General features: G+C 35.7%; 1 protein-coding gene across 1 annotated transcript in view; it reads left to right on the top strand.

Moving 5' to 3' along the window:
• Nucleotides 1-14,378, top strand: part of LOC139723559 (serine/threonine-protein kinase D3-like) — an 81,539-nt gene that overhangs the window by 39,772 nt on the left and 27,389 nt on the right. The window contains exons 3-4 of the mRNA XM_071634799.1: nt 4,438-4,536; nt 8,436-8,567. Of these exons, the coding sequence (XP_071490900.1) occupies nt 4,438-4,536; nt 8,436-8,567 (231 nt within the window). The remainder of the gene's footprint in view (nt 1-4,437; nt 4,537-8,435; nt 8,568-14,378) is intronic.

Below are 14,378 nucleotides of genomic sequence, written 5' to 3'. Positions count from 1 at the left end.
TTAATGAAACTGCAATGCTTGGTAAATTTATGCATATTTTCAGGCCTTAATTTACAAAATGCAAGATTGTATTATATATATATGGGATACTTTATAGGAATCATGAGGATGTATATCACCTAATATTAGATACGAACGAGACATCACTTTCCTATCATTATCATCAACAATTCTGTGTGCTCTCTCTAACTTTCCACGGCTTTGAGCTGTGACCACCAAACTCACACCACAGATATATAACCTAAAATTGCAAGTCAAGTTTGAATATACAGTAGGAGCACTCCAACAAGGTCAAAGGTCAATAAATTTAACCTGATAAGCACTGTACTCACAGTATTGCATTGGAAAACGCTTATCACAAATTATGATGATATGCGGGCTAGATATCACTTTGCATTTGCCTTTTTATGCCTCCGCCACGAAGTGGTGCCGGAGGCATTATGTTTTCGGGTTGTCCGTCCGGATACGGACGTCCTCACGGTGATATACTTGTGTGTCTACCCCTTTGTTCTCCCTTTTGTTAAAATAGACACACAAGCAAAAATTTTAGCCACACAAGCCTGACGGAATAAAGGCCATCTATTGTGCACTATTGTTCTCCTAGCCACACAAGCATACTCTCGTTAGCACGTCCTTGCGTCCGTCCGTCCGTCCGTTCGTCCTTCCGTCCGTAATGAATTTTGTGGACAGCATAACTAAAAAACCTTTTGAGGTATCCTAATGAAACTTGGCATGTATGTGTATTAGGGGGTGAAGTTGTGCCTATCAACTTTTAGGTGCACATGCTCAAGGTCAAAGGTCAAAAGGTCAAGGTCAAATACATAAAATTTCACTATTTCCACTATATCTATGCAATGCCTAAAGATATTTTCTTTAAACTTAGTTTATATATGTATTACCCAATTAAGTTTCTCTGGTGAAAGTTTGGGGTCATGAGGTCAAAGGTCAAAAGGTCAAGTAAAATATTAAAACTTCACTTATTTCTCCGTAACTTGGAAATTGTTCAAGTTATCTTCATGGAACATACATGTACTGACTGGCAGTGATTATCTAGAGAAGTTAGGGTTCATGGGGTCAAAGGTCAGGGTCAAAGATCAAGGGCAACACTTCAAAATTTTACTATTTCCCTCATGTTTATGCAATGCCAGCAGGATTATTTTTTTTTACACTTGGTGTATGCATGTATAACCTAATAGAGATTCTCTGGAAAGTTTTGTTTTCCTTTTTTTTTGCCTCAAAGGTCAAAAGGTCAAAGATTAAGTGAAAGTGCTGAACTAACTTTTTCCTCCATATCTCGGAAGTGGCTCGAGTTATCTTGAAACTTACTACATATTTATACATGTTCTGCCTGACAGTGATTATCTTATGAATGTTAGGGTCAAAGCTCAGATGAAAATGATAACAATTTACTATTCAATACAGAAATTGCACTTTTTCTCCAACCTTGAAAATTACTCAATGCATAAATGTATGAATGGGTCAGAGTCAAGTTAAAGTCCTGAAATCCCCGAATACATGCTCTTCTATTCATCCAATTAAACCTAGGTCAAGGTGAACATTCAACACATTTGTGACAAACTTGTCATTTTAATATTTTGCCAATTTTGTGAAAATGTAATCACACATTGTCCACATGTACAATCTAGACCTATTAGGAGAATCATGCATTATGGCGGAGGCATACCTGTCGCCATAGCGACATTTCTAGTTTTAAAACAAATTTACAAATAAGCACTTACTTGTATGGAAATTACCATCTGAAAAGAAGCAAATTGTATTCTAATCAATCCATAAGCTACATTCTCATTTCAAATTATGGCATATACCAAGTTTGTGATTCACAAAAATTACAAATTTTATCATATGCAAAGTCCAATATTTACCATTTCTTGAATGGTTTTGATTATCAAGACAAGAGACATAAATGAAAAATGACCATAGAATGAAAGCATCGGAATGCTAATCAACAGTTTGTACATTGAATATATTAAAAAAGAAATGAAATTGAAAGAAACCAAGCAAATCAGTTTTTATCCACATAGTCTTGGAATGACCCATGTACATTATATGAAATACAAAAATAATGGGATGTTGGCAAATGTTATTCATTTAAAGCAATTTTTTTTTTAAATATCACATGCATTTGTACCTGGATAACTGTAATTGGATTTATATGTTTACAAACTGTTTAATGAGAACTTGCAAATTGATCAAAAACCATTAAGTATTCCTTTTCGTTCAGAAATATGCAGACATAATACTGAATTGCAAGCTGTTCAATGAAACATTTTTTTCCTGGTCCCATGTGTAATGGGTCACACTTTTTCTTTATTTCATATCAAGGTCAAATGTCAACCATCATCTGCAACTTTATTCTTCTTCTAAAGAATGAGAGGGATTATCTTTAATATCCTATGTCATTATTGTGTTTTATTTTTATTGTTTTGATAAAGAAAGTCTCCTGAATGTCCCATGTAACATATGCCTATTACTCCGGATAAATGCATGTGTGTGGGGGAGGGGAAATCTTACCAAGAATTGTTGGGACTTTATCATGAACTTGGTTGTAGCATACTTACAGGATAGCATGCTTAATTTGAATATACTGATTCTGCATAAGTTTATGCTATTCATGCTGTTCCCATGATCGTTTGCAGTGAATTTGTAATGTTACTCTCTCTACCATCCTCTAAAGGATTTTTTAAGGTAAATTATCGTATCTGGCATGAATTCAATGAATGGTACATTTATACCTTAGTATAAAATGCCACACTGATGCATGTGTGGGTACATGTAACTGCAAGGGAGAAATCTTTTAGAACAAAAGTGCACCTTATCGTTTGTTCATGTAGATATATCTGAATTTTTAAATATGAAATATAGAGTACTTAACATTTATGTGACTTAGATACCATGTTCAAAGATTTGATTGTGACTATATGTAACTGCTTGTAAGTTATGCATGAGGTTTTCCTTTTTTTTAATGGGATGGAAGAGGTATAGATTCATTCCTATTTTGAACAAAGTCTCACACTTGATGGTGTTTGTAATGGTGTGTGATGTCACAGAGGGTTTGTCATTTTTAGAAAGCTCTTACAAACTTTAGCATTCTCTTCCGACAGTTTTTTTTTCCTTTTTCTGAAAGGTGCTTCTTAATGGCATGATTGTGCATGGACTGACTATTTTAAGTTGTGCATGATGTACGTTCTGAATTCTAATTCATTTCCTTCCTTTGGACCCAGTCCTTTTTGCATGGTAGTTATCCAATGGTTTCAGGTTTATTGATGCTCGCTGAATTGCTACCCTTCAGTTTGCATCTTTTCGTATGTGCAGCTGTATATGCATGTTTGATCCCTAGTTCGCAGAACCTTTTTCTGTTAAGCGAGATGAGTTATTTTGCCATGAATACTAGAGTTGACTTGAGTTACATTCTGTAACCCTCAGACCACAACGATGCCCAAGAGTGATGTGTTATGAATATTCAACCACTTTGACAAAATTATTAGGCTGTTGGCAAGTTAGAAGTACACTTCACCAGATCTAAATCTGCTAAGACAGAAAACAACATGTTAGAAAAAAAAAAGAGACAAGAGCAGAGCTTGTAAATGAGAACAACTCAGTAGTAAAGGCAAATAAGGCAGTGTTGTTTCCTCAAGTCAATGTTCTATGATATTCCTGTTTGACTTGATTTGATTTTAATTTCAATTGAGCATGCTTAGTTTGTTTATTTTCTTAATTTTAAACCAAGATATGATTTATGGCTACAGTTTTGTTTTTTGTTTTGTTTTTTTAAATGTGCATCAGTTTGTTTTGGTATGCAGAGGTTAGCAGCTGTGATGAAGGCATTCTAATGTCACTCAGTAAATGTTTTGTGTTCTATATCTCTTTCCTGAATGATCTACCCTCCAAAAGACTCTTTATTTATTCCCAATTTAGCTTACTGTAAAATTAGAAATATTTGAGGCATGAATTTTTGCGAACTGGAGCCAACAGACGTTTTCGCAGCATGAAAATTTTGCAAATTGCCACTGGCATTCAATGTGTAGCATAGATAAGAACTTTGGCATGCATTTAAATTTTGTGAATCACAGCTCCTCGCAAAACTCGCAAGAAATTCATGCACACGAAAATTTCTGGTTTTATGGCAGTTGCAGTAAGCCTTCCAGTTCTATGTTACATAAATATGTTCTGTTTGCTGCTGTAAGCAACCCTAGTGCTGCATTATTCCATAATATCGATGTGCATTGTGGCACTTGCTCCCTTTTGATATGTCATGCATGTCTCCTTTGTTTTTCTTATGACACTTATTACTCTTTTTCCTTGTTTGTTTGGTTTTTTTTTTTGTTAGTGTGATGGAAAGCTTTGTTGACACCCCTCCCCATCACCGCTCATTCCTTCTTGTCCATCCCCTTCCTTCATTCATTGTCTTGACTGCAGATCAGTGGGAAGGTAGCCGAATGAATGTCTGTTCTGACCATCACTGTGACATGGTCAGGTCATGTCCAGAACACCTCGACAGCCAAATGTCCTCCTCCGGCAAGTAGTTTGTATATTGAACAAATAAAGCTTACTTCTATTCACTATACCATTGACGAATCTAGTCATCGATACTGTCAACATTTCAGATCATCGGAACTTCCTGAACATTGGTGTCATTAATTACCTATGCTTCTCTCATGTCAAGCGATTTAATTGTCTTTTTTTTTTTTCATTTTTAAGTTCAAATTTCACATCATATTCATATCGCTCAATCCTAACTGCTTCACTATTATTACAAAAGTGAGTTTTCATTAACAGAAATATAGCACACTGAAGTTATAATCATACATTGTACATTGTGCAGTGAACTATCACTGTATCAAAGCATCATTTAGAGGGTACATCTCAGGAGCATGGGCTTATGGTATATGCAGTGGATTTATATTGTCTTCAGGGGTAACATACTTGCTTGGTCATTCTATCATTGTCTAATACTGTGCGGGCTTTAAGCACTACAAAATCCTTACTTCCATGGCACAAGAGCCCAGTTGATATTCATCACATTAGTTCTTCAGGGAATGTGGGCCTATTATTAGTATTATTTTCTTCTGCATTCCATTCATAATACCTTTCCGAAGAGAGTGTCACATTGTACACAAACAAAAGTTATGCTAGAAAGTAAAAGAAGAGAAGATGTATTGTGGCTGTGGCTACAGTTATTGTTGAATTTTGTGTTATTATATATGCAGAAATGGCTTCATTTAATATATGAGTTATTTGATTTTTTTTTTTTTTTTTGGGGGGGGGATAAAACAACAAGAAACAACCCAAAAGAAAATAAAAGAGAGGATGAGCAGAACAAGACAGATTCAAACTAAGAAAAATAGCACAATGTTCCATATGAATAAATCGCCTTGATATTTAGTGTTTGAAAGTAATAACATTTTTCAGATTGTATGCATCTTTTTGCAAAGATTCTTTGAGTGAACTTTTTAGTTAAGAATTTGTTTATTTTAAAAGTATTATCTCACAGCCGTTCAGAATGTAGGAAACTCCATGCTCACTCACCAACCTTGGAAGTAATCTGAAGCACTGCACTCAGCTGCACCCAACTGGTATTGCCTTATGCAGCATCCACAATGTTAGTAAACTTTAAATTAAAGATATTTCACCAAATTTGATATGTTTCAGCTCACTTCCCAGACAACAACCGGTGGTTACTCACAATTTGGTTTGCCTTGAACATACACTTACACACAAAAGTATCAAAGCTTAACATTTGGCTGATTATCCTTGGTATCGCAGTTTCTCCCTGCAGTATCAATTCTCATCCAGCATTGAGCTTGATGTTTGTTGGAGTGTCAGTGCCATAGTAATTTTCATTAATAAGTTGCGTATCATAGTTTTGAGATCATACTTGAAGTATTTATGTAAGAGTTATCATTTGGTGATCTACATCTGTACCTGACTTTCCTTCCGCACAGCCCGGCCATTTGCACCTCTGTGTTTTAGTGTGGACTGTTCGAATTGCGCAGTGTGGTAATTTGTAAAGTTTGTATTAAATTGTAATGTGTGCAGTGTTGAAACCAGTGATATTGTTTTCAGGTACCATATGCTATCTTTGTGTTGCTGTATGAGGTGTGCTGTGAGGTAGCTTTAGTTTGTTATTCTGCTTCAGTCATATCTTAGAATAATCATTGCATTTTCCAAATCCATCATGGTACACCATGTTTAACTTCATATGATATCACCTCATTAACTTATTCAGCACCCTTCACTACATGTTAATTGGATTACATTAAATATCATATTCATGTATGTATGAAGTATGTAGAAAGGAGATGTTTGTCTTACCATTGTATATGCTGCATAACTTGTTGTATAGCAAGTACTCTTTACTACTGCACATTGAGTTGTGTCTATTCGCTCGAGAAAAACAAAACAAAGCAAAAACAAAAACAGGGGGCCCATGAGCTTCGGTGTAAAAGTGAATCACACATGTTCAGACATTGGCATGCCCCACTCTGTCCTTCTCCCAGGCCATAGCATTTTTGCCTGAAATGCTGTTGCCTTAGTCATAGCGAAGACCCAGAAAATTGCAGTGTAACCAGGATGGCTGCTGACTTTGTAATCACAGGAAATGGAAAAGCTGTGGCCGGTTTTCTGGGAATTAGACTTGCCGTAGTAGGGGTCAGAAGTGCTGGCCAAGAGAGTTGAGATGGTCAGCTCGTTGGGAAACAGCTTTTGAGTCCGTCATGTGTTTGTATTAGTAGAAACATATTCCAAAAATTCTTTGATTATCAAATACTACTCAAATTCTCAAAGATCAATTGCAGGATAGTGAAATGTTAGTGTTGTAATTCAGTAGAAATCTCTCCAGAAAGTTTTAAGTGTGCTTATCTGGTACATGTCAGAATGATTATACATGTACTTATCAGAAGTGAAATCTCAGAAGCAGTACAGTGCTCCATTGCTTTGCTATTTACTGTAGGCTTGCCTGCTAAAATGTGATATTTTGGTTACTCACCATTAAGTTTTCTTAGCTAGAATTTGAGATTATGAAAGACAATGAAATGAGCCAAATACAAGGGGGCATAATGTCTCCCATGTACAATTTGTAGCTTGTCAATACAGTAACATGTTATAGGTTTAGTGTTCTGTTTGAATCTCTTATGAAATACAGCTAATCAAATCAACCTTGTAAAGTGAAAATGTGTATAGTCTCTTTCCCAGCACTAACCATTAATCATCACAAGGACAAATCACTTCAAGCAAAATAGAGCATTTGTTTAGTTTTTTACATTAAATGAAATAGGAACAGGCAGTGCTCAATATATATGAATGAACTAGATCAAAGCTTATTTAGTGTCATTTTTAGCATACTAGCTTGTATTTGTCATTTATTTGGATTATTTAGAATGAAAATGGAGCAAATAGAATAGAACCCTGTATATCTATACACATACATGTACTTGAAAGATTATCAAGGTGCTAATATCATTTTTAGAAACATGAATTATTTGAGCTCATGGAAGCAGCTCTGCATATTAAGGAAAGAACATGTTTTGACTCTGATATTGCTCTATGAATTGCAGAAAAGCATCTAGTATTGGGGGATATCTTGAATTAAAATAGAATTGTAGAAAAGAAACTGTAAATATTTGTGATTAAAATAGCCTGACACTTGGCAAATGATTTGTAAATCAATGTTTGTGGTCTTGTAAAGTCTGTAGATGGGTAATATGCTTTTTTTTTTTTATTGTGGTGACATATTATGTGATGTTAATGTTGAAATTCAACTGAGTTTACTTACTGCTACATTGCAGCTTTTTAACTGACCATCTTTTCTTACTTTTTGATCAGAAATTAAATGATTATATAACTTCCAGTAGATCAAAAAGCTTGACCTCAATGTGATGTCCATAGGGCTGTTTACTTTTGCTTCTTTCTTATCACATTATAATCTCATGCAGAGCAAATGCATTTCAAGATGTCTACATATTTTAACATTCATAGACCATCATGGTACATTCATGGCAGATTGATACTACATGATGCTCAAGGTCCATCAAATCTGAAGATACAGTAGAATATACTGCTTATTTTATCATAATGACATCCAAAGTATGATATTCATATGAAATAGATGTACGATCAAACTTTAATGAATGATATGTGGTTGTGATCATGAATTATCAAACATGAATTTGACTGAGTGAGGGACATGAACCAGTCGTATTTCACTTGCAGAAGAGTTTGTCTGCAGATCCAAGTTGGACAGAAACCATCAGTTGTCATGTGTATGTGCCAGTTAACAAGATATTAGAAGGCCTTCAGAATTGTGCAAAATCTGTCAAACTTTGTATCAAACTTAGGGCCCCATAGTCTGTCACCAGTTCACCTGTCCTTTCGTCTCTAACTATTCATTCCCCTTTTTTTGTGTGTGTGAAATGCAGCATCGGCAACCGTTGAAGATCGTCAGATTCGCCCTCACACATTATACGTCCACTCCTACAAGAGTCCCACGTTTTGTGACTTCTGCGGCCAAATGTTGTTTGGACTAGTCCGACAGGGGCTGAAGTGTGATGGTGAGTGCTAACAAGAAAGGCATGCCCCACTAACACATTTTGCTTTTTGTGGGGTCATGAGGGATATGTCTTTGTGTGTGCTTGTGTGAGTGTTTTGTGTGTGTGTGTGTGTGTGTGTGTGTGTGTATGTGTGTGTATGAGTGTATCAACATTCCAAGTGTTGATATTGGATGGTGACGTCATGTTGTGTCCAGCTGCAAGCCGTCTTGGCTTTGTTTACAATGTGAAAATTAGAATATGAAGTAAATTCTCAGAATATCCATGGTAGGTAGCAAGGTGCCCTATAGTGACGTGGAAAGAGTCATCATATTCCCATGACTTAGTTTCATCTTTAGAATATTTCTTGCATGCTTTGTCCACACTGCAATGGACACACACACACAAAATCATATTTCCCTTGAAGAAATCGCTTTTGCATAGTCAAGGGTGTTGCGTGGTAACAGGGTAGCATTGCTCTGTCTCAGGTGGAGTGATGAAGGATATACTGTATACGCTATAATTTTCGCGTACATAAATTTTCGCGAATTGCCACTGTCACACATTTTCGCGAGTGGTTAAATTCACGATTGGGGGACCAGAGAAAATATGAAGTGGCAAAGAAAGTGTGAATTTTCAACTTATTAGCAAATAAGAATGATACTAGTTATACACTGCATGAAAAAAACTTACCAAACTCTGCTAACTAGTAAGTTAGAATTCAACATTTTTGAAGTGGTTAAGTCCATCGCGCTAGATTTCTGACGAGTGGTCCCCTTGTGATAATGGATTGGCTCTCAACAGTATTCGTAAGTAGACGTTGACGTGCTATATGTACGTAAACAAGCTTAGCCAGTACAGTACTGAAAGTATATGGTCTGTTCGGTAAGCCATGACATGGTACATTTGTATTCTGCTAGTACTGAAATTTTCGTATCATCAAGGCAAGGGATTCATTTTGGAAGGTAATATTTTCGCGTGTTGTTAAATTCGCGAATAGCTCCTGACTCGCGAAATTCACGAAAATAAAACCCCCGCGAAATATATAGCGTATACAATACTGGTACATGGAGTAATGAATACTTAAATCAGTGACTTTTCACACACAAAACAAATTAAGATTACAAACAAGCAATGTCACAGTTGGATGAGCCCAGATTGTTCTTTGAAGGTATCCATTGAATGCCACATCCCATGGCTTGTGAAAATGAGTTTAAAAAATGTGTTTGGTGGTAATACTTAAAAGGGTATGTACAGTTCTGGTCGAGGTGAAGATTTAGCTTTTAACGTTTTGTGAGATATTCAGAAACCACTCTATGACATGTGAAAGAGCATGCAGTTCTAAGGGGTATCAAAAGTTTATTCGATGAAAATCGGTTTTGAAATGGCTGAGATATCCAAAAACAAGGTGAAACAAAGAGATACTAATAAAGTTGGGGCATGTCGCCTTTTATTATTAGCACTTTCTTGGATATCTCAGCCATTTGAAAACCAATTTTCATCAAATAAACGTAGAATCCTTCTTGAAATTACATGCTCTTTCATATTTCATAAGAGGCTTTTCATTATCTCACTTAGGAATGTTCAAAACATGAATCCTTACTTCAACCAGTACTGTACAGTCCCTTTAACCTGTGGGGGACGGACTGATTTTGCCACAACACGCATTTCCCATAGACCCCTGCCCGAGTATACTTGGGACTCGTCCTCAACGGGTTAATCTTCATATGTGATATCAGGCCCGTAGCCAGGGGGGGTGCGTCGGGTGCGTACGCACCCCCCCAAATTCTGAAAGGTCCACTTTTTCATAATAACGGTTTTTAGCAATTCTCAAGATAACAATCCAAATAAATATAAAGACACATTATATGCTACGTTAAGTAAATGTGGAAGAGTACGTTTAACAATGTTAAAAATAATTGTACGAAACCCTTTTGTTGTATGAACCATCGGATCGTCCCCATGCACACAAACACAAATGTTATGTATCAATTTGTGCGAGCTATTATTATATTGGCACTGCATGCCATGGCCCTTGGCGCGTGTGACCGGTGTTTTTTTTTCCACTGGCCGCCCGAGTACGTGCGATTCGTGGATGACATTGAGGTTGACACTTGCATTTTTTCACAGGTACAGAGGTAAGTGGATGAAAATCTAATAGCCTCAAGTTTACATATAATGTGACCCTGCACCTCAAAACAAACAAAAAGTCGCCAGACATGAATTTTTAGTTAAGACCATATTCTGAAAGAGCACACTTTAAGCTTTAAAATGATGTATAACTCAAATCAAATGGACTCTCCTAACCTATCTAAATATTGGAAAGAAAGCACAAACTCAGGAAAAGTATGAACTGAGAAAAGAGGCTCTTATTAAAGTACAGTGTCTATTCAAGCGCTTAATCTTTACCAAACCGTGCTGGCTGTGCGATGAATGAGACAAAAAAACAGGAAGTAAACCACCAGAGTAACAACAATGAAGGGATTATCAGATTAAACTGAAATTAAGCAAGCCTCATTAACACATTCTGTCCATAATCAATGCCAACTTTCAAAGCGGTAACACTATCTTTTCAAAAGTTATCAGTTGAAAGTGAAGAGTGTGGACAAGGTTTTTCAGAAATGAAAAAGGGATTCTAAAGACACACCTAACCACACTATTCTACCAAAAAAATGTTCGAGATAAACTGCTAAAAAACACAGTAATTCCTGCCCATTTTATGATACCAAATTTTAGCATAATGTAAAGGAAGACCCTCTCTTTCAGAAAATATGAAAAAGTCAAGTTCGGTTAGGTTGACCCACTTCACTTATTTTCAGTCCTCACGCAAAATCAGTGTGTGCGACTTTATGTTCGTTTTGAGGTGCACGGTCACATATGATAAAAATTAAAGAAATTCCTCGAAATTACTATAATCGAAAACCTGAGACATTTTATATCTACGTCTCACAAAGATATAGTACATGTACATATAAGTACATGTTGGCATGATAATGCCTGGGGATAGATTATTATGTCAACTATTTTCCATTATGAATGCATGCTCCAATCAAATTGTGAAAAGGTGGTCATGAATTAGCATTTCTTACGAACGATCAGGAGAGACGAAACAAAATGAAAGGCCTGTCTTACTCCAGTTCTCTATTAGTTATACATTTTCTCATGTTGTGACAGTTCGATTGGTTCTCATTTTGAAGTGAGCCAAAACCTAAGAACATTCTCACTTATAATTTCCAAAGAGTATTATGCAGGCACGCAAACTCAATTTAGTTGTATTTCATTTAAATGTAATGGGTAAGAGGGTATGAGAGAGAATGCTGAGCTATGAAGTAAAATGGTAAAGTAAAAAGTTTGTCAGATAGTATTACAAAAGCCTGAATATTGCAAGAGCTCCGGAGTAAAAACAGTCAGGGAAAAACCCTATGTATGATAACATTGTGAGAGCGTTAGACTGCACTGTGACGCGTCGTTATTTAATTTACATTCTTTATTCATCTTTTTCATAAAAAACACAGGTAATGAGCCGGATTGGGTTAAAATTCTTACTTACAGCTTTGTAGAAGTCTGAGTCAACAGTATCACACAGTACTTCAAGACGTATTAGTACAAACGATTTCTTGAGCCTGCACCGTTTCAGGCTCTGTTCTGGATACGGCGGTAGAAACTCATTCTTTTTTGTTGTTTATTTTATCATTATTTACTAATCTCTTTTCTAACTTACAGGTAGCGGATTTCTTTGCAGGCCAAATTCGGAAATGTACTGTTGATTATTACTTATACATTTTCTCATGTTGTGACAGTTCTATTGGTTCTCATTTTAAAGTGAGCCAAAACCTAAGAACATTCTCACTTATAATTTCCAAAGAGTATTATGCAGGCACGCAAACTCAATTTAGTTGTATTTCATTTAAATGTACTGGGTAAGAGGGTATGAGAGAAAATGCTGAGCTATGAAGTAAAATGGTAAAGTAAAAAGTTTGTCAGATAGTATTACAAAAGCCTGAATATTGCAAGAGCTCCGGAGTAAAAACAGTCAGGGAAAAACCCTATGTATGACAACATTGTGAGAGCGTTAGACTGCACTGTGACGCGTCGTTATTTAATTTACATTCTTTATTCATCTTTTTCATAAAAAACACAGGTAATGAGCCGGATTGGGTTAAAATTCTTACTTACAGCTTTGTAGAAGTCTGAGTCAACAGTATCACACAGTACTTCAAGACGTATTAGTACAAACGATTTCTTGAGCCTGCACCGTTTCAGGCTCTGTTCTGGATACGGCGGTAGAAACTCATTCTTTTTTGTTGTTTATTTTATCATTATTTACTAATCTCTTTTCTAACTTACAGGTAGCGGATTTCTTTGCAGGCCAAATTCGGAAATGTACTGTTGATTATTACTTATACATTTTCTCATGTTGTGACAGTTCTATTGGTTCTCATTTTAAAGTGAGCCAAAACCTAAGAACATTCTCACTTATAATTTCCAAAGAGTATTATGCAGGCACGCAAACTCAATTTAGTTGTATTTCATTTAAATGTACTGGGTAAGAGGGTATGAGAGAAAATGCTGAGCTATGAAGTAAAATGGTAAAGTAAAAAGTTTGTCAGATAGTATTACAAAAGCCTGAATATTGCAAGAGCTCCGGAGTAAAAACAGTCAGGGAAAAACCCTATGTATGATAACATTGTGAGAGCGTTAGACTGCATTGTGACGCGTCGTTATTTAATTTACATTCTTTATTCATCTTTTTCATAAAAAACATAGGTAATGAGCCGGATTGGGTTAAAATTCTTACTTACAGCTTTGTAGAAGTCTGAGTCAACAGTATCACACAGTACTTCAAGACGTATTAGTACAAACGATTTCTTGAGCCTGCACCGTTTCAGGCTCTGTTCTGGATACGGCGGTAGAAACTCATTCTTTTTTGTTGTTTATTTTATCATTATTTACTAATCTCTTTTCTAACTTACAGGTAGCGGATTTCTTTGCAGGCCAAATTCGGAAATGTACTGTTGATTATTACTTATACATTTTCTCATGTTGTGACAGTTCTATTGGTTCTCATTTTAAAGTGAGCCAAAACCTAAGAACATTCTCACTTATAATTTCCAAAGAGTATTATGCAGGCACGCAAACTCATTTTAGTTGTATTTCATTTAAATGTAATGGGTAAGAGGGTATGAGAGAGAATGGAAAGTGCTGAGCTATGAAGTAAAATGGTAAAGTAAAAAGTTTGTCAGATAGTATTACAAAAGAAACTCATTCTTTTTTGTTTGTTTATTTTATCATTATTTACTTATCTCTCTTCTAACTTAAAGGTAGTGGATCTCTTTGCAGCCCAAATTCGAAAATGCTTAGAGACAGCTAGTAACCAAATATGCTACTATAATTACTTTAATAAATAAGAAATAACCATTCCAGTATGTATCTTAGTGTGCACAGTAAGACAGATCAAATCAAATAGGATAACATCTGAGCACTAAGCCTGAGGTCTGAATTTGCACTCAACTTCTTCCAATGGCTAACGGATGTTTAATTTTTGAATTTCACTGACCTCCAAATTTCACAAAGAAAACCTTCTTAGCATGATGGTTAATATGACATTTGACTGATATTGGAGATGTTTGCGAATCGGATCTACTACCTTTAATATTATTAAATCTAAACTGATTATTTGAAAGTTCGGAAATGCTGGAAATATCCTACCACAAGGAGGCAAAATATAAATGGTTCACATTTACAATTCATTTTGTTTTAAAAATTTTCTTATTTATTTTCGTTTTGACAAACTCGCATACCAACGGCTGATATACTGTATAGTAAAGTGAATGT

This window comes from Diadema antillarum, unplaced genomic scaffold (genome assembly GCF_040938485.1).
Source record: "Diadema antillarum isolate AM-2024a unplaced genomic scaffold, OU_Dant_1.0 scf00000192, whole genome shotgun sequence".
NCBI lineage: Eukaryota > Metazoa > Echinodermata > Echinoidea > Diadematoida > Diadematidae > Diadema > Diadema antillarum.
Note: the sequence above shows the minus strand (reverse complement) of the source record. Positions and strands in the feature narration are given on the sequence as shown.